The sequence below is a fragment of the Dendrobium catenatum genome, unplaced genomic scaffold (assembly GCF_001605985.2).
Source record: "Dendrobium catenatum unplaced genomic scaffold, ASM160598v2 fragScaff_scaffold_45, whole genome shotgun sequence".
Lineage (NCBI taxonomy): Eukaryota > Viridiplantae > Streptophyta > Magnoliopsida > Asparagales > Orchidaceae > Dendrobium > Dendrobium catenatum.
Window position 1 is genome coordinate 63,580 of NW_021318507.1, and position 21,109 is coordinate 84,688.

Consider the following 21,109-nt stretch of genomic DNA (forward strand, 5'->3'; position numbering starts at 1 on the left):
TACGCAAGACGTCTGCTTTCAGCCGTGGCATCTACTTGCTGTCGCCGACACCGGTATCAACACCATTGAAATCGCTCGAGGAAAACGCAGTCGATCGCCGCAGTGGCGCCACTTCTCCGGTCACACCGCCTATCATAAACTACAGAACTTCCAGGCGAAAGGGCGTTCCTCACAGAGCTCCTTTCTGAAAAAAAAAAAGAGAAAAATTAATTTAATTGTCAGACTTTCTAAAATGTGAGGTTGTACAGAAGTAATATGTCAAAAAAAAAAAAAAAAAGGAGAGAATGGATGGATGATGAATCTTCCAAAGTGTGATAAAGGAAAAAGTTGTGGATACTGTGAATAAATGTGGAAAGATAGACACCTTATGAGGTAAAGACGTAAAGTCGTAGGAGATAGAAGTTTCAGCTGATGTGAGAAGAATTGGTGTATAATGTGGGGGGTTTGCTTCTTATTTCTCTTTATAGTTATCTCCTTATGTGTAAATATAATATACATATAATACAATTAATTTGATGGTTTGTCTTAGGCTTGTTTAACTCGTTCCTCTTCTTCTCTGTTGATCATCATGAGCTGCTCATGCAGGAGCAGGACCTTTGCAGTAAATGCAGCACTCTCATAAACAATCCATTCTATACATTCAAATAACGAGCATTTGTCCATCTTTTAAACAATTTCTCTGCAGCAAGTCAAGAATGATGAGTAATTCCTTATATAAGGCATTTGTAGCTTTTCCTTCTCACTAAGAACTTCCATGCATGCAGTCATAAATACTAGAAGAAACCTTATAAATTTCTTATTAAAAATGCCTCATCGTTATAACTAGAAGAGCATAACAGATGCTTTAGAAGTCGAGAGATTATTCTGTGCAGACACCGGATACAGTTTATCGTCCAGAAGCGAATCAGGTGCAGCCACATCATCTAGTACCGAGCTCGGTACATAGCAGTATCAAGTCGAGGTACCGAGTAGGAGGTGACATGGCGCATTTTTATTGGGCTATGGACGGCGTTCGGCGTCCGCACATAATAATTTATGGTAGAATGGATTTGGAGCCATGGATACACGTAGTATGTAACTAGCTTGCGTGCATGCATTTGCTTTCTAGGTATTAATTAAACTCTGGTTCGTGTGAGTTAACTCAGTGAATCGTCTGAGTTAGAGGTGACTCGGGAAATCGCCGAAGTTTTGAAAACTACGAGGCAATTGAGGAGCCTTCGAGAGAGAGAAGCTTGAGGAGGTTTTCCCAAAAAAGCTTGAGGAGGAATGAAGACCGTCTGATTCGATGGTGATTCGATCATATCACCATCAAGGAGAGGCGTGAGGATTTGATGCAGGTGCTAAAGACAAGGCCAAAGCCACATACTTGGCAAATTTTTAGATACGAACAAATATATTTATATTTAAATAATTTTTCTTTTACCTTGTCATATCGCACAAGAAAAAAAAAATTTGTGACCATTGGTCACCAAAATTAGGGCTTTTTTGGATAGCTTTAGATCATTATTTTTTTCTATTTTTAGTAGAATTTGGTCCTTTTAAAAATAGTTTTATAAATTAGTGAGAAAGTCAACCCAAATAAAGTCTTAATTTTAGTTTATTATAATTTTCTTATTACTTTTTAAAGCAACTTTTTAATATATAATTTAAATTTTTTTTTACAAAAAACTGTTTTAAGAAGTTGTAAGAAAGTCATCCCAAACAAAGCATTAGTTGTGCTGATAATTTGGCTAGGTTTGGAATAGCTTCTTATTAATTTTTAAAGTAATTTTTTTATTATAAAAGTTTTTTGTGCTAAAAATTTTTATAATAAAATGTTGGTTTAGAAAGCACTATGAAAAATATCTCAAATGAAGGCTTATTAGTAATGTTTATTAAAATTAATCTTTGTTAATTAATACTGAACATAATATTAATTATTAATAAAAGTTTTTTTTACCTGAACAAATTGAGATCATAGAAAATAGGTTCAGGCAGCATGCGGAAATGGGCGTGGGCCATTTTATAATGATATCAAATATACTTTTCTTTGTTGGTGTTGGATGTTATTTGATTCAATAAATAATTTAAATTTAATTAATTTAATAAGTTATTTTATTTAATAAGTCGAAACAAAATTGATTTTTTTGATAGTATCAATCTCAATTATTATTTTTTAGATATATGTATGATTGCTTGTATACTTATTTTTAACAACATATTTTAGTGGTTCATATGTTTTCAAAAATGACACTTTTTTTGGGCCAGTCATAAATTAATGATGGCTCATATGTATGTGAGCCGAGACGGCTTGAGTTCGACTCATTTATGGGCTCGCGAGCTGGCTCAAGCTCGTTTATAGTGGGACGAGCTCGACTTGAGCTCGAGCTCGAGTTAGAGCTTGCTTCCGACTGACGGAGCTGAGCTCGATAGTATTAAAACTCGACTTATTTACACCCTTACTCCTATGTCACAAAACTCTTTTTTAATAAAATTTATTAAACTTTTAGTTTTGAACATCTACCATTGTGTTCAACAAAGATATCTTTTTTATTTAGTATTTTTAACATAATATGTGGATGTTGATATATATGCACCAAATTATAATTTTTATAGACGCTTCATTCATAGATTATGGATAAATAAAATCAGTTAATATAATATTAGACAAACCTTTAGGCTTACTTTGAGAATTTTTTTTGCTACTTTCTAAAACAACTTTTTATTCATCAAATTTTTATACTAGAAAGCCGTTTTAGAAAGTGGCAAAAAAGTCGCCCCAAATGAATCCTTAGTATGTGTATATGGAAGAGGAAAATGGATTACCTTATGTAATAGGATTTTTTTTTTCTATTTTTTTTTAATTTTTTATCTAACTTGGATATTAAAATAGGTTGAGATATATATTTGAGGTTCTCCTGTTTATAACTCTTTATAATTTAAATTTTGTGGAGAGATAAAATTTATGCCCTAAGGAAAGGGGAGAGACAAAGTAGATGATCTATGAAGGGGGATGACTTGATTTGATAGATGATGAAACAATAAAATAATTTTAAATTATGAACCTACATGTAATTATTTTTATTCCTAAGACTTATGTGAATAATGATTTACCTTTGATAAAAAAAATGTTCGTGTAAATTTTGTGCTTTTATATATCTAAAAACAAGCCTCAATTTTTATGAAGCAATTCTTACTATAGATATACAAAATTCATTTAAACAAAAATATTATCATATAATAATTTCTAGGGAAATTTACATATATACATACCACTTTATTTCATGCTATATTACATATATAACATCTAAAATATTAATATTATATATCTATCACCTATATAAAACTTTAATATCAAATATATCATCCTATAAATTTTAATATTTCATTACATGCAACTAAATTTATTCTATAGATATTAACTTGTAATATTAATATTTTAGATAGTAGATATACAAATAACATAAAATAAAGTGATATTTATATAAATCACCCTAATTTCTATCCTTTCCTGAATTCCGCTGATAGATATTGATAGCTAGAAAGAGAAATTTCTCTCTCTAGCTGCCTTTGTCTCTCTACCATTAACACGGCCACCACCATCGGAAAAAGAAGACGTGATTACTCAGTTGCCATTCTCCACTAATCCTCTCAGTTTATAATAATTTATTATCTTATTTGTGAAGTGAAATGTGGCGCATAATTTCATGCCACCCAATACGTAAGGCTTTATATGCGATTAAGACTTGGATTCGATTATCGCCCATTTCTTTTTAATTATTATTTCTTTCTTCTGTTAATTGCTTTGGTATAGTTAATTGGATAAGATTAGCTTGGCGACGGATGGTGCAGCTAACGGAACGGCGTTTTTATTTGCCGTTCACCTTTGCAGGCCGGCATGCTGAGGCACTGAGACTTGCGGCTTTCCGTTACCCATCGGCGTAACGGGGATGGCCAGGTCGCCTTCTTGAATGACGTTTCCAGTTTCCACTTGGATTGGTGCGGTGCGTCGTTCACGTTAAAGACGATTAACTTGGGCTTTCCTTTATGTTCTTTTTTTTTTATAATAAGTAATTCCCAATATATATATATATATATATATAATAAGCAATTTTTGGTGCATTTTCTTTTTTATTTTCTGAAGTTTCCAACTAGGTTTTGCCTCGAGATTCGTGCCCGATCAAGATAATTTTTGCATGACGTATCAATGTGTTTTAAGGATTATTATTATCCAAAAAAGCCCAAGCACCAATAAAAATAATAAGATCGAAACAATTTTACGTTAAAAAAACCTGAAAAGTGAAAAAATAGCAGGTTAATTATTGCTCTATTGAAAAATTCACTATACAGTAGCTCATGCAATAAATCCATTTTATTCACATTGAAGAAAAGAAGAATTATTTTGGGACTCTTTGGTTGCCTAAAAGTGGAATTAATGCGGTGTTAAAGGAATGCAATGTAAAATTAAAATAGTATAAAGGTAATACTTTAGAGTTATTTGGATTAGTATAATGTAGATGAAGCAGAGTTCTTTTTTTTCAAGTAAAATAAAAGTACTATAAAATTCAAAGGTTTTTTTTTTTTTTTTTTTTTTTAGGTTTTTTTTTTTTTTTTTACTATAAAGCTCAAAGATGGCGACAGCTGTAGGTGATTGGCAATAGGTGGCAATGGTGGCCAGTGGTGTTCAAGGGTGATGGTGATTGCCGACAATCAGTGGTAGTGTTTGGTGACCATGGTGGTGGCCAATGACAGTGGTGACAGACGATGGCGATCGGCGGTGGGCGGTGGAGACAATGGTGATGGCATGCAGCCGATAATGACATTGTTCAAGTGAGCTTGCTTACAATGAAAAAATTTCTCACTCAAAATTAATTGGGCGAGTTTAATTTATCTAAAAAATGAACTAAAATAGTTCATACCACATTTACTTATTTTTGCATTCATTTTTTATCCAAGCATACGCCATATTTTTAAATCATTGCATTTGAAATACTTTACACTCACTTTATCTAATCAAATAGCCCTTTAAAAAATAAATGTCGGATTTTCCCTTGGGGATATTACAAAAAATCAAGTGTCAACAAAGGGATGTAAACATCCAACAAGGCTTGATATGTTAAATAGGGATTATAATATATAGTGGTTTATAAACTGACAACTATCCCCAACAACAAGGTTAGATCTTTTCAATATTATGAAAATGGTGGCAAATTTTTATGTGGATTATAAGATCATGATGTTGGTTGTCAGCGATAATATCTGGTTATAACTACTCGAAAATGAAAAGTATTTTAAAATATTAGTTTTTGAAGTTCTGGTTGAATTAGAGCAATTTGGTGTCATGATTATGAGTGTTGTGGTGTTAGGTTTGAAAGCATAGCACCTCTAAAAAATCGTCGATTCAATTTTTTAATCTACTTCTTCAAAATTTTCGAGATTCGACATGTAGTGCTATGGCGCTGGGTCTGAGCATTGTGATGTGAGGCCATTAACAATATTTATATATATATTTTTAATATCAATATTCTTGCCACCACCACCCTCACTCCCTTGATCGTTGCCTCACGGAAAGGACCGGAGAAAGAGAAGAGGGGACGAAGAAGAGAGAGGAAGCTCTACAAGGCATGTTTGTTCGCCACTTCTATTATAAAAATCGTTGTGATCAAAGTAACTAGTCTCTTACCATTGTCTTTGATGATTTTGATTTATGTAGATTTTATCTCTCTTAAATCCACCATAAATGCATTATCTTCTGATTTTGTAAGTTTTCATTGTTTAGCTTTTTATTTATTATAGATTCATTATTCTAAAAAATTGCATAAGATTTTATTGTATTTTCACCTGTTTAATATGTGCATTGAAATTTTTGCATAAAATGAGCAGGAAAAATGTGTACTAGAAAAGAGTTGAAAAGCGATGTATTATGATTTAATATAATAATTTGAATTGTATGATATGCTGAAATGATTTATATGAACTTGAATGTGATACTAAGATGTGATGTGATATTGAATTAGGAAATTGATCTAACTGAAAAGATGTATTATACTAATAATGTTATTATAAAAATGATATACTAATTGATATATATATATATATATATATATATATAAACCCAATGTGATAACGTTCAAATTCATTGATTATGAGTCATAAGGAGTTGGAAACTAATTGGGAATTATAAGGAGAAATGGCTATTGGTTCACTTGATTCAAGAGAAATTACAAGTAAATTAATTAAGAGTTAAGAGTCATAAGTGTAAGAGCAAAATATCCTCACTTGAATATCTAATATGGATATATTTATTAATGATATTGAAATTAATTACTTAATATTGATGCTAATTATTATTGATTACTAATTATTGACATTGATTATTGAATATAGATTATGATACTATTAATGTTTAAAATTATTGAATACATATAAAGATTATTATTTATTACTAAATATTGATAGGGGTTAATGTTACTATATACGCTACTGAATACGAATTTTGATACTACTATATAACTTATAGACTAACCAGAATGATTCAATGATATGACTGAATAAATTTGATTGTATGATAAAGATGTATTGATTGATTGAAACATGTGATAGGTACAGATGACATATATATAATAATTTATATATTTTTATTTGATTTGCAACATATTATTCTTTTTTACCTTATAATAATTTCAGTTGTAAGATTTTGATTACTTATTGGATTATGTGCTCATTACGTTGTCATACTTATTTGCAGGAAAGTATAAGGAACATGAGACACTAGATGGCATGCATAGTTTTCTTTCATCAATACTGTTAGTTTAGTTTTCTTTTAATTCCTCTAGTTTCAGCTCGCTTGAACACTGCCACCACTCGCAGCAGGCCATCACCTATGCTCCCACCACCCATCGTCAGCCGCCATTATCATTCACCACTGTCATTAGCCACCGCCATCATTACCAAACGCTACAACTCATTGTCGGCCACCACCACCATCTCCCTTGACCATCACCGGCCATCACTGCCAGCCTTCGCCATCGTTGTCGATAGTCTACCGCTGCCACCATCTTTGAACTTTATAGTATATATATATTTATTTTACATTAAAAAAATCTCATACATTAATCTTAAACACATTAAAACAACTTTAAAGTAATCCCTTTACAATATATTGATTTTACATTGCATTCTTTTAACGTTGCATTCCTCTTTTAGTCAACCAAATAGTTCAAAAATAATTCCTCTTTTCCGCAATTGTCTCTAAGGCACTGGAGCATGCATATTTATATTCCTTTATAGCATATGTATGTTATTTTATGTATTATTTCTTACCCTAGAAACATAATATAAATGTTATATATATATATAGTTTTTATATGTTTTCTTAAATGTAATTAAGCAGCTTTGAATGCTAATTTGATCTGGTTTTAAATGTTTGATCATTAGTTGTTAAATGATAGATAATAAAGAGGAAAAATAAAAGAAATTCTTTCAATTTAGATTCTGAGGCGTGACATACACTTGGTGGTCGTTAGCGACAATGATTGGAAAATGCAAAAGAGCTCTCTCTAGTTCTAACTCTTTCTTCATCAACCTCTCATATGAAGAATGTAGCTCTATTTATATTTTTTTTAGTATGAGCATTTTGATAATTTGAACCATAATCCAAAATATCCCATCATACATTGATCATATTGATTCCCTTGATCATGAGGTATTTATTTAGCATTTAGGTGTCTTAACGATATCAAAATTGAGTGATCTTAGGCTCGTTGGATTCTTCTCGTCAAGCCAATCAATTCGATTATAAGCATGTCTAATTTGCAGATCATTTGATCATCTAATTAATGTTTAAAGTTTTGATTTTGCTTCAAGTGCATGATTTAAGCTCCTTGAGGCTCATATTATATCATTTTTTTATCATTGAGTTCGTCTCATTGAGTCGTTCAGATCGACTATAAGTTTATTGAAATTGTAGTTTATATGATCTTGAATTATTCCTTTATATATAAATTTTAATTTTGAGGATGAAAAAAAAAGTCTTATTATTGCTTAATTAATTAGATACAACTGAAAGATATGTTGTCTAGCTCTAGTTTTAATTTGGACGATTTGATATCCATTTCAAAAGCTAAATGAGTCATGTGAAAAAAAGGTTAAGGTTTATTCCCCCTAATGATTAGTTGTATTGTCCCGATTAGGAGAATGGCAATCCACGTAATATATGCCACGATCTCCTAAAATAGTGGTGTCAATATTTGACACGACACGAAAACTCGATCCGAAACGGGTCGGGTTTGGGTTGGCCTGACGGGTTGACGAGTCAACCCGGAAACCCGCTTAGAATGAGCTGGCCCGACTACTCGCGTCTGCCCGCGTCGCCGTCAATGTTTCCCGCGCTGCACAGCTGCTGCTGCTGCCAGCTCGCGAGTTGCGCCAGCGCTGCTCGCGGCCCCGCACGTGCCCGCCCTGCCCACACACGTGCCCGCCGCCACATTAATCTTTTTCTCTATTGTGTCATTTTAAGAGTCAACTTCTCATTTAAATCTAATAAAAATGGTCAATTCTAATATTTTTTATCCTATTTTTTTTTTTTTTTTTTCTATATTTCGAATGTCAATATTTGCACTTACAATATTGTGTTAGCATTTACAAACAAATTTTGGAAAGTTTGTTAATGAAAATGATGATAGCTTATTTCTTAATAATAAATCAGATTTCACATTATAACTTCTTTAGATAATGATAAAAAAAGTTTCCGATAAATCTTTTAGGGGCTCTGCTCCTTTTTAAGGTTTTGTTTGGGAGTGTTTTTTTTACTGTTTTTTTAAATAATATTTTTGTAAAAATTTAATTTTTGTACTAAAAAATTGCTTTAAAAAACAGTAAAAAAAATTGTCCTAAATAAAACATAAATTTTAACTGAATAGCATTCCTTCTCATAATTTACGGTTTCCATACACTCTTTAAAAAAAAAAATCAAGTTTTTAGTTCATTTTAAAGACATAAAAAATAGATGATAATAATCAATAATTTTGGCTGATAGATTCAAAAGGAAAGATGTCACATCTGATGTGTGCATTTACTTACTCCAATCTTCCAAGAAAAAACAAGGAGATGGGGATGATGACCTGAAGCTTATATCAGATTAAGCTGGTTGGTTGAAAGTAAAGTGGATGTAGAGTATTTCGAATAAAAAGGTTTTGAAAATATTGATAATTGGTGGATAAAAAAGATGGGCAAAGTAAAATAAAATAAATATAGTGTAAATCATTTTTAGATAAAATAAGATCTCTTGTGGGAAATCATTTTCTTTGTAAGTCACCACGAAAATCATGACCATTACCGTGCAATCATCGATTGCCGCTTGCCACCGGCAACTTGCCACAAACCACTACCGCCGTCGAGCGTCAGCACATGCCTTTGTTGCTACTATCTTTGAATTTTACATTATATTCATCTTATCTCAAAAGAAAAGAAATCGTTGTGTTGTTTGATTTTATTTCCGCTAGGATTATTTACAACTCTTCTCACGAAATGAACTCTGAAAAAATAGCTCGGATTTTCAAATCCAATTTTATTAGAGTTGTGTGATATATTCAGTGCATATTAGTATTCAAATATTATATAATTTAGTCTTATCTATGCCTATATATATATATATTGTAAGCTGAAAATTTAAACTTTTAACGATCAAATTGCTCAGTGGTAAAGATGAAAACTAGCTCCCACCTGGTCCGCACTTAATTGTTTAATCTGGCTCCAAAAAAAAAAATTAGCTTTCTAAAAGATTCAACCGCCATTAAATACTAAAAAAAAATTCTGATCATTCTTTCTTCACACGCATGGAGTCTTCACATAGGCTCCACATCTCTTCCTTGGATTCACAACTAACAGCAAGAAAAATTCTCCTCCAACAAGAGGAGAGTCACGCACGCAGCAGGGGACGCTTCTCTTCCTTTCACGCAGAGAACGCCTGTTTTATTCCCTTTTAGTTACTACATTACCTGACAAATCTTTTAAAAGAAAGAAGACAATCATAGTTATTAAGAGTATATATATATATATATGATGAAATGCGGCAGAGAAAGCTTTTATTTGTTCACTTAGGTTCCATTTGGGAAGGCTTTCTTATTGTTTCTCAAAGCAACTTTTTAGTACAAAAAATTTCTTTTCTATGTTAGAAACCTTTAAGAAACAACAAAAAAGTTGTCTCAAACGAAGCCTTTTTTGGACGGCAAAATTAAAAAATTTTGTACTAAAAAGCTGCTTTAAAAAGCAGAAAGAAAGCCATCCCAAATGAAGCATTAATACAAACTCATTACGCTGGTTATTGCTACCTCTACGTTTTCTACTACTCTCTATTTTTCATTTAACTTTCTTCTGAAGAAGGGCCTCTCAACCAGACGTTGGACGCAAGTATCGGATTTTAATTTCTTACTGCACCGATTCCATGTTCTTACAGAAATAATTATTTTGAGCTCATCACATAACACCTCAATACTCCTACTACTATCACAAGAGACTTATCTCATAGTTTAAGCCTGATATATTATATTAACATCTTATCTAATTATGAGAAGGCCATTATTTGTAATCGTTGATTCACAATGGGATTATGTATCATGGTTTTTCTCTTTTCTTGATTTTCCAAGTAAAAAATTATCTATTAAGAATCAAATTCTTATTTAATCCAATAAAAAAATATCATTTATAATACTTCCTACCAAGTCTTTTAAATCAAACTCTTTCTTTCTTAAATGATTATTTATTTTCTATCGGTGTCTATAAATTGATATGAGTTGAAGCATGGTTAGATTGCTAAATTTATCTCATAACTATTTTATGTGTGATTATGGGTCGAACCAAAACAAAATGCTTTTTTCCTTTCCATTCACTCGGATCTATTTTGTTTCATCTACTTTGTTCATATCCTCCTTTCTTTCGAAAAAAGGGAAGGTTGTTCTTCTGAAACCCCTCTTACGCTTGTTTAGTCTTATTTTGAAGTTGTTTCTGCATCGCTTTCTTTTTTTCTTTCTCTCCCTTCTTTCGCTTATGAGGTTTCTTTCTATTTCAGTTACTCAGTGAAAATAAGCGGCGACATTCTGACTGCCTAAATAATAGACACACCGAATCATCACCAGACTAAAATGCTCTGCACCACTTATGTTTTTCAATATTATTAAATAATAGCTTAACATTTCAATAACTCTCACTTTCAATTATATAAAATATAGAAGGCTATCACATTATCCTTAATTCTAATTATGTAGTAGAAAGAACGAAATAAAGCTATATTAATAAGATAATTGAAGATCTTTTAAGAGTTCATTTATTTATTAGTAGATTAAAAAAACTTAATTATGATAATTTTATGGGATTTTTGCATACCTAATACCTAAAACATCCCTATTTACTTATCTCATACTTAAACTTTACTTTTTACTATTTTACCACCGTAAATAGCCGGCCCTCATCAAACATAACACTCCATCTGTAATATCAGTTCTGCTCCAGGTTCGTCCGGGACGAAGTTGGATCGTCCGGGACGATCGGTACAGGTTTGTTCAGAATGGTGAAAATTGGGCAGTTCGTCCGGGACGAAATGTGGGATCGTCTGGACGAAAATTTTCCAGAGCCCAAGTCGTCCTGAGACGATAATTAATTTCGTCTGGACGAGAATTTTCCAGAGCCCATATCGTACCGGGACGAAGTGCGATCGTCCAGGACGATCTGAGTATTTTAAAGAGGAAATGAGATATTTTGAAGAGAGAGAAAAAAAATATCAGAAATTCCATCCGTGAAAAAAGGAAAAAGAGGAAAAAGGAAAAGTTGATTTCGGGAAGCCGCGGGTCCGTTTTCGTTCGTCGAGACTGTTGAGGATTTTGCTGTACGCAAGGTAAGGCACAATCCGACTTTCTCAATTTTCAGAACCGTCGCTGTTGGCGGTATTTTCTGTCCGAAGTTCGTTTTTGTTAGCGATTTTCGTCCGTATTTTCCGACTGGTTTAGTTTTTACCGCGTAACTTTCTGTATGTTGTTGACGTGCCGGGTGTGCACATTTTGAATATATTTTGGAGATTTTTGTCCGGATCATTTTGATTTGACGACGTTTTATTCCGTCTGTATTTTTCTGTGTGAATATTAAATGCTGTGGCAATAGAATAAATGTTCTGAAATGTTGTTATCTATATTCTGTTCAAATTTGGTGAATTGTGATTTTCAGGAAAAATTGTGTAAATTCCGTATACTGCCGTTGTGCTGCCCGATTTTTGTCTGATTTCTGATTTGTCCGGATTTGAGCTGCAATGCTTTGATTCTGTATATGCTATTAAGGGAGCTATAAGGGGAAGTTCTGTGAAGTTCTGAAATTCTGTATATCTGTTTAGGTGCTATAAGCACTACATATGTATTCTGGTATAAGCACATCTGTTCTGGTGCCGTGAGCACAAATGGGAGGCATAAGCGGAAGTTCTGGTGCTGTATGCACAAAAAGGGAGCTATAAGGGGAAGAGGGGTGCTATATGCACAAGGGAGATATAAGGGGAAGTTATGATATCTGGAAGGAAGATTTGTTCTGAACTAAATATTATCTGATTTTTGTACTCTTGATGTGATTGATCTGATTCTCTGATTTCTGTAAGTGCTATCAGCTATGATGTGATATTATAATGATTTCTGTTTTATTTCTGATTCTGATTTCTGATACTATTCTGACACGATTCTGTTCTGTTTCTGATTTGATTTGACTTCTGTTTCCGTACTGTTCTGATTTCTGTACGGATTTGTCTGTTATGTTGGTTTTGGATTCTGAGAGTTTTGATTGGAGGTTTGTAGTCTTGCTGAGCTGTTGAGCTCACCCTTGCTTTCTGGTGGTTTTCAGGTTCTGGGAAAGGGAAGGAGGTCTAGGACTAGAGTTCAGAGTCTGATCTGTTATAGGTATCTTTTGTACTTTTTGATTTTTGTACAGTCATGGCTCTTTCTGCTTTATTTTTCTGTCAGCCATGTACTGTATTTGTAGATGATTGTTTTGAGGAAAAGAAAGAAAAAATATAGATGATTCGTTCCGCTGCATTTGATATTTTTAGTAGCTCTGGTCTGTTTTGTATAATATTTGGAAGATTCAGTTCAGTAAGCAAATTCCAAAGCCAGATCCTAGTTAGTTGTTAAGCTGGTCGGGATCCGGCTCGGGCGGGATCCGTCCCCGTCGGGTCGGGTCGTGACACCATCAACTCCGTCAAAACGAATTCGCGAAAACAGGGTTCTGAGACATCTGCTTCGCGTTTAGTTCCTCTACCTCGCTCGATTGGTTCGTGGATTTGCTCGTCCAGGTATGTTATTCTCCATTTCATATATTTTTTTTTCTTTGACAACGATTTTCAGCACCTCTTTCTCGCTTGGTTTCCCTTACTCGATAGATCGGCTTGGGTTGCTGTTCTAAAGCTGTCTTTTTTCAAGAAAAAAAAAATCAGATGTGTAATTCATTCAGCGAGTAGGCAGCTTAAACAATTGCTTGCTTGTGCTTCATACGGCTCATAAAAAACTCCTGGTTGAAACTCATGTGGAAATGTATAGCAAAGAATAGGATATAGCGTCTTACCTAATCAACATATATCTGTTACATAAACAATTTTTTTATGTTTCAGAAGCAGAACAGACGCGAATATGGATGAGAGGCTTTGGCCGGGATGCGAATCTGGACCTAATGGTAATTCGGTGCGGTGAGGGTAGCGGTGATTCTCGGGAGGAAGTTTTGGCCTGGACGAAGAAGCTTGCGAAGCAGTGAGGATGGCAGATGCTTGGAACCTCAATGCTTGGAACCTGTTCGTTGAGGCAGACAAGAATGTTGTTTTAGGGATTTGGTGCAATGGATTGAACAAAATTTGCTCCATTTTGTGACGGCCGGTGGATTTTCGTAGAAGAGGCTAGAAAGGAGGCTCCGATGCGTTTCGTCTGTAACAGAGATCCGCTTTGATCTTCGAAGAAATGAAGAAGATGAGCAAATGCCGAAGGAAGAGCAGTTTCAGGCCCAAACAAGCTTGCGAATATAGTTGTTGAACCGGGTTTAACGGAGAGGAAAACGGAGTGGTTTTTTAGAGAGGGAAAAAGCTTTTTAGTGGTATATGTGTAAATAGGTAAGTTTAGGTGTTAGATAAGTAAATAACATAGTTTTAAGTGTTATGTATGTAAAAATCCCTAATTTTATTTACTTAATGTGTGAAAATTAATTTAGCATATTTGATAATTTTGAAGAGGATTTATAGTGCATAAAATATTATTATTGATTTTTAACTATACTCAATTAATGGATGGCCATACGTTCCGCAACATCCAAATTCATTACGTTAGGTATTCTTCGGCCAATCCAAACGTCACATGGGCTCCCGCTTTACCTCCTCCTCCGCCGCTTCTACAGCCAGCCGGCCGACCACCGTTAAGGTGATCAACGATGACGATTCACTCAAAAACTACTCTCAGCCCGTCTAAGTATCCCATGTCGTCTCTACCACCACACCTGGTTCCTCTGCAACGGCAACAGCCGAGAAATTATTGTGTACACAGTCTGAACGTAGAGAATGGTTCGGATTGTTGTGTATTTACTGTTTATTTACTGCGTATTTTTTAATACACAGTAAATGAGCGGCAAATAAATAGCAAATAAATAATACTCACTAAATACACAATAAAAATGGGAAAAAAAAATACGTAGAAAATACATGTTTAAAAAAATATGCAGCAAATAAGCAGTAAATACGCAGCAATCTGGATCATTCTCTAGATTCGGACTGCGTACACAATAATTTCTATGGCCATCACATTCAAACTTTGGACGCAAGTTATCTAATCGCTGCTAATAGGCATAACCAACTAAGAGCTCCCACATAGAGAAAACAAATACATTAAAATGTGCTCAATACAATTAAATTCATAAAATTAATTAAGATAAAATATTAATGAGCAACCAAATTTTTGTTTAATCTCAATTTGAGGGAGATTAGTTACTAGCAAAGCAACATCCATTCTCACAAAAACATGGCATGAATAATTATTGATTCTCATCTTTATCCTTCGTCTTTCCGATTTTCATAATAACAACTCCACTCGAGATATTAATCTTATCTTTTATAGTATCTAATCATCTATTAATTATTAGGAAGGGAATATTAGAGCACAAGAATAAAACAATATAATTGTATACTGTATACTTTCTTGTGTAGCCGCCTATATGGCTTTATATAGGCTTTATATAGGCTTTCTTGTGCTCTTATAGGGAAGAAAGATCCATTAAATTCAAAGTAAATTACAAGAAGGAAACGAAAAAGCTAAAAAATTTATATTTTCTTATTTTGGTTATAGTAAACCCTTAGAGATATAAAAGAGTTGGAAAACTAATTGTTTGTCCAATTTCATTTAATCTACTTAGTTTTATACTTGTTGACCTATAAGAGAACTCGGATCAAGCTAGAGGATATCAAGGCCAATAATTCGTCTCAACGGGCGGTAAAGTCTACTTGTTGGTCCAAAAGACTACTATCTATGAAGTCGGACCTAACGACTTCTCAAAAAGGACACCTACTCAAGGCAAACTTGATCAAGTACTTGACTATTGACTTTTTATATATAAGAAACAAAAAAATTTCAAAACTCAGTAGACCACTTCATTAAAGTCAAAACAATAAGACTAGACTATACAATTATTATATTTCTAAAAAAAATTTATACAGTGATATATGTAACAACATTTTTAATACTCACTCAAGCTCCATCTCAATTTAATAAATATTGAGTTGAAGGATGAGCTCAATTTACATTAAAAAAATAATTTAAAATTCTAGTAATTTTCTCTATCGCTCTCTCTTTCTCTTTTTTTTATTTAAGTATTTTAGTATAATTGAATGTGATCCAAGTATAATCTCAGATTCAACAAATAATCTAAATCTAAATAAAAAATTTTATTCACTTAATTACTGCCCTGAACCAAATAGGAATAATACTTAAGCTTGCTCTTGGACCCCTACCTGTACTATCATTCTTTAGATATTTCAACAATCTAACTAACCACCCGTGAGATGAGGCCGTGAAGCCATAGCCCTCCACGTGGCAACCATTCCACCAAATCAACCGTTGACTTCTTTTTCCTCAGTGGTCAACCGTTGACAACTGAGGATAGTCCAGGCAGCGTTGCCCCCACATTGCAAAAAGTGGAATAAGTTGTTCAACTCCTACTGATATTGAATGGCTCTAATAGATAAATTTATCTCCTAACTATTTCAAAGAGATAAGATTTTCAAATTCATGATTTTACTTAAGCTTAGTTTGGGACGGCTTTCTTTATGCTTCTTAAAAAAAAAACTGTACTAAAAAGCTATTTTAAGACGCTGAAAAAAGTCATCACAAACGAAGCTTCAATCTCTCTTAACGCATCTATTGAATAATTTACACTACTCAAACTTTTTAATGCCTTATTAAAAGTCAGTGAGCCAATCTTAGTGAGATCAAGGTATTGAGATTTGAAAATTTACCAATATAATTGGCATTTTGATTTGAAAATTTGGGACGGCTTTCTTTATGCTTCTTAAAGAAGCAGAATATTTACCTTTTGCGTTATAGCGGCAATTGGCGTTTGCCAATATATTTGGCATTTTGATTGAATGAAACCCTAGGCAATGTCACACCAAAAAAATAAGAAATGTCTTTGCAATCACCTCTAGAGAAGAAGAATGGAGCAGTACAGGAGAATCGCTTGAGTGTTTGTTGGAAATATAATGGCACAATTGAGTTTTAGATTTTGAAATACGTTGGTGTCATAGGTGTTAACTGGAGATCATGAGTGATTTACCCGTGAGGAGAAATAAGAAATTGTGAGTGAATATTTATTTTTTAGAGCCAAATATGTTGACATATTTTTTTGCTTAGCACCAAATATAGTTGTGCCATAATACGTATTTTTTAGGACATTTAATTAAAAATGTTTTAATATTTATTTAGTAAAAAATTATTCTTTTTGTATTGTCCACATGAACCCGACTTCAGGCCCACAACCTGACATCCATCGCCTATGTCCACTTGCACATGCCCAACTTACGCGTTCGCAATCCTGCATGGCTTCTTTCCAATGTGCCTCGCACACCCTTGCCCGCACAAATTCTCTTCTTGCACTATGTCTGTTCAACGTGCGAGCCCGCTCACCTACACGCGATATGTCGCACTCTCAACACTCTTTGCCTCGCGCACTCCATAGTACACGTCCACAAGCGCTATCCTCGTGCACTATTGCCTCGTGCAACTACCTTACAATCAAGCGCATCCCCGCATGCTCCACCAAGCGTGTATGCTTGCACACGCTTGCACCTCTCCCGGTACCCTATGCACATGTGCAGCTTCCGTGTACCGCACGCCTAGCGTACCGCCGCCCTCCTAGTGCTTGCTTCGGCCTACATGCTCAACCTGCACGCATTTGGCTGCCCTGTTCCTACTAGTCTCCGCCTGAGATCTGCCTATAATCTTTTCTTAGGCATTTTTTAGACAAGAAAACCTCCTACTACTCACTTGGCTGCCTCCAAAAGGCTCAAACCATTTGTTAAATCTAGGAGGAAGAACAAGCTCGTTTTCAACTTCTTGGAAGAGAGGGAGAGAGCGAGAGGGGTGAGATAAAAACATAGAACTAAAACTTTACTTGCTTCGGCTTAACATATCTTTTCAAATACAATCAAACTTTATTTAAAGGCTTCTAATAGTAGCATAGGATGCTACACAAGAAATAAAATAGGAATTACAAATGACTACAAAATAACCTAACTAAAAAAAGTACAAATTTTGGACCAATCACACAAAAATTTTCCGACCAAGCTCTTTCATTTTCATTCAATTTTTTTTTCTATTTAACGCTCATTTTATTGAAATTTTAAAGTTTCTTATTGTTCTCTTCACTCATTATTGTTGCATAGTTCAGCGCGACTGATGAACATTCTATTGATTTGCATTCTGTACTGAATCGAATAATAGCTGAGCTGGTTCTTACAGCCTTGCGTGTAGCACTATTATTCTATAAATATCTCTTAATTTCGTCGACCGTCCGATCAACAATCTGATCACCCGTTAGGTGTGGCCGTCAAGCCATAGCCGTCCACGTAGCAACCATTCAACCAAATCAACCGTTGACTACCCCTTCATTATTAATCCGTGACTTAAAACAAACTTCGGTCATCCGTGACACAAATAAACTAAAAGCCCGACCCAATAGTCAAAACTTTTATAAAACTGTCATCACCGACGTCAACTGCTCCTTCTTCCTATTTATCCTACTTCCTACCTTTCCCCTTGACATATCCAAACGATCGCAAATGGGCTCCTGTTTCTCCTCCTCCTGCTCCGCCGCTTCCACCACCGGCCGGTCTCCCACCGCCAAAGTTATCAACGCTGACGGCTTACTCATAGAGTACTCTCAGCCCGTCCAAGTATCCCATGTCCTCGGTCTCAACCACCGCGCCTTCTTCCTCAGCAACGCCGACGGACTCTTCTACGGCCACCACATTCATGCTTTGGACGACAACCGTTACATCGAGCTCGGAAAGCTCTACTTTCTTCTGCCGGCAAAGAGGCTGAACCATCCTTTGACGGCGGCGGAGATGGCGGCGTTGGCTGTAAGTGCAAACTCTGCACTAGCCGACGCAGCTTTGATGAGGAAGAAGAAAAGCAATTCTAGGAGGCGGAGGAAGGGTGTTCAGGTTTTGCCTGTTGTTACGGCGTTGGATTCTGATGGGTATGAGAGTTTTAATGAGATCAGTGTTGGAAATTGGAAAACAGAGAAGGGTTGGAGGAAGAGTGATGAAGTGAAGCAGAGGGCTTTGAGGGGAGGGGAGAGTGCCGTTAAGAGGCATTTCCGGCCAAGTTTAGACTCTATTGAGGAAGTTTACGAGTAATTCTACACATTTGTTTCTTCGGTTCTTCCGAATCAGTTTAATCCCTGTCGCTAATTAAGGAGAAATTATTGATTTTTCCCCTGTACAGATTTGATGAATTGGATTGTGTTTCTGTTTAATTTGGAATGTTGCTGAAAAAATTTATATTCTGATAAAATTTTAGCTAAGATGTGACATGTGGCGCTTACAGGACATATATAAAAATATAACTTTAAAATATATGAGAAAATAATACAAAAATTAAAATATTTATGTATAATCAATATGGGGCTGCGACCACATATAATAATAACTGGCACCATATGTTGTAGCTGGAGATGGCGGTGACAATGAACATCTAAAATTTGGCGTCTGTCGGTGGCCTGGCAGAATTCCGGTGAAAGTCCGATGATGGTTGGTGGTCGAGGAAGAGTATGGTACCATGGTGTCAAGTGAACTCTCTTATTTAAGTTTTATTCATTCTCTTCTTTCTCTTCCTTGCTTCTTATGCTTCCTCCTCCTTTTGCACGAGGAATGGGGGATCTATTTATAACTTTCTTAGAGTTGAAAGTGTTTTGAATGGACGGCTGATATCGACTCCTTTGATCATGAACCATTTATCGAGTATTTGAGTGCCTTAATGATGTAAAAATTCACCGATCTTGGGTTTGTTGGATTTGTCTCGTCAAGCCACTCGATTCGATAATAAGCATGTAACGTTTTGAAACTATTTGGTCATCCAATTTATAGTTTGAACCTTCTAAATGCACTTCGAGTATTCATTGATCCCATTTGGGCTCGGATTGAGTTACATTAATTTGGTGTCGTTCCATTTGTTTTTTTGAGACGTTCAGTTCGACTATAAGTTTGCTCAATCGGAGTTCATATTATTATGAATTTAATTTCATAAGTTTCCAATTTTAATACCTCGAGATTCGTGTCCGATCAAGATTTTTTTTTTATTGTATATCAATTGCCCCCCATTTCCGGACGTTGAAGCTCTAGAAATTCGAAAATACATATAAGAGCTTTGAAGGAATTTTTTATGCGATTTGAAACTCTAGAATAATCCCAATATCAATTGGTTTTAAAAGTGTCAAAATTGAGTTAATAACATAAAAAAATGGTCCAGATAATCTAAAAAATGTTCGAATTTGCTTGTCCAGGCCAAAAACCGGATCCGAAAATGAACCGCCGCCGGCTTGCTCTCCACTGAGCCCTTACTCGGCTTCTTGCACTGCTCGTCTGCCAAGCGCGAGTCTGGAATATATGTCAAAATTCAGCGGAACTCTACGTCTGGGGTAGTCCGCAGTGAATAATTCTCCCTACATCAGGGACTTTGCCCATCATGCCGCGCTGAATGTTATTTTTTTAGTTAAATATGTAATAAAATGTTCAAAAATAACGATTTAAAAATTATCTTCCTGGTCAAACAGAAATTCGCTCGTTACTTCTCGTATAATTGCTTGTCTTGCACCTAAAGAAACCAAAAACAAAACCTTCGTCATCAGTGACAGATAAATTAAGCCACATCAATAGTCGCGTCAACTGAAAGCGACGGCATTTTAGTGGCGAATTTACAGACGTCACCTGCTCTAAACTCCTATTTATCCCAAAGCCGATCCCTTTCTCCTGTCAAAGCCAAACAACACATGGGTTCCTGCTTCTCCTCATCCACCATTGCCGCCGCCTCCGCCCCAACAACCAACAGTCTGCCAACTGCAAAAGTGATTAATCTCGACGGCACACTCATGGAATACTCACAAACCGTCAAAGTATCCCATGTTCTAGGTCTCAACAAATCCTCCTCCTGCTTCGTCTGTAACGCCGACAGCATCTTCTACGGCCAGTTCATTCAAGCATTGGGCTCCGATCGTTTCATTGAGCTTGGTCATCTCTACTTCGTGTTGCCGCCGGGGAAGCTCGAATATCGCCTCACGGTGGCAGACATGGTGGAGTTGGCCGTCAGTGCTAGCTCTGCCTTCGTCGCTGTGGCATCGACGACGACCGCGAGGAGCCGTGGAAGAACTAGGAGGAGGAGAACGGTTGCTGAGGTTATGCCGATTGTAGAAACAATGGATTTCGATTGCTATAAGAGGATCAATGAATTTAGTGTTGGAAGTTTGAAATATGGTTTGGGTGAGAAGAAGAGTGTTGCGAGGTCATCAAAGTCAAAGGTTGAGAGCAATTGAAGAAGAAGTTGCTGAGTTCTTTGGTTCATTAATATGTGCAGTTCTA

At 35.1% G+C, this 21,109-nt stretch overlaps 2 protein-coding genes across 2 annotated transcripts; both read left to right on the top strand.

Moving 5' to 3' along the window:
- Window positions 1–18,300: 18,300 nt before the first annotated feature.
- Window positions 18,301–19,037, top strand: LOC110092549. The gene has a single exon (XM_020817140.2). It carries the CDS (start codon window positions 18,314–18,316, stop codon window positions 18,890–18,892), a length of 579 nt encoding a protein of 192 aa, XP_020672799.1. The 5' UTR covers window positions 18,301–18,313; the 3' UTR covers window positions 18,893–19,037.
- A 1,486-nt stretch (window positions 19,038–20,523) lies between these two features.
- On the top strand, window positions 20,524–21,063 carry LOC110092550. The gene has a single exon (XM_020817141.2). The coding sequence runs from the start codon at window positions 20,524–20,526 to the stop codon at window positions 21,061–21,063; it is 540 nt and encodes a 179-aa protein (XP_020672800.1).
- Window positions 21,064–21,109: the final 46 nt, after the last annotated feature.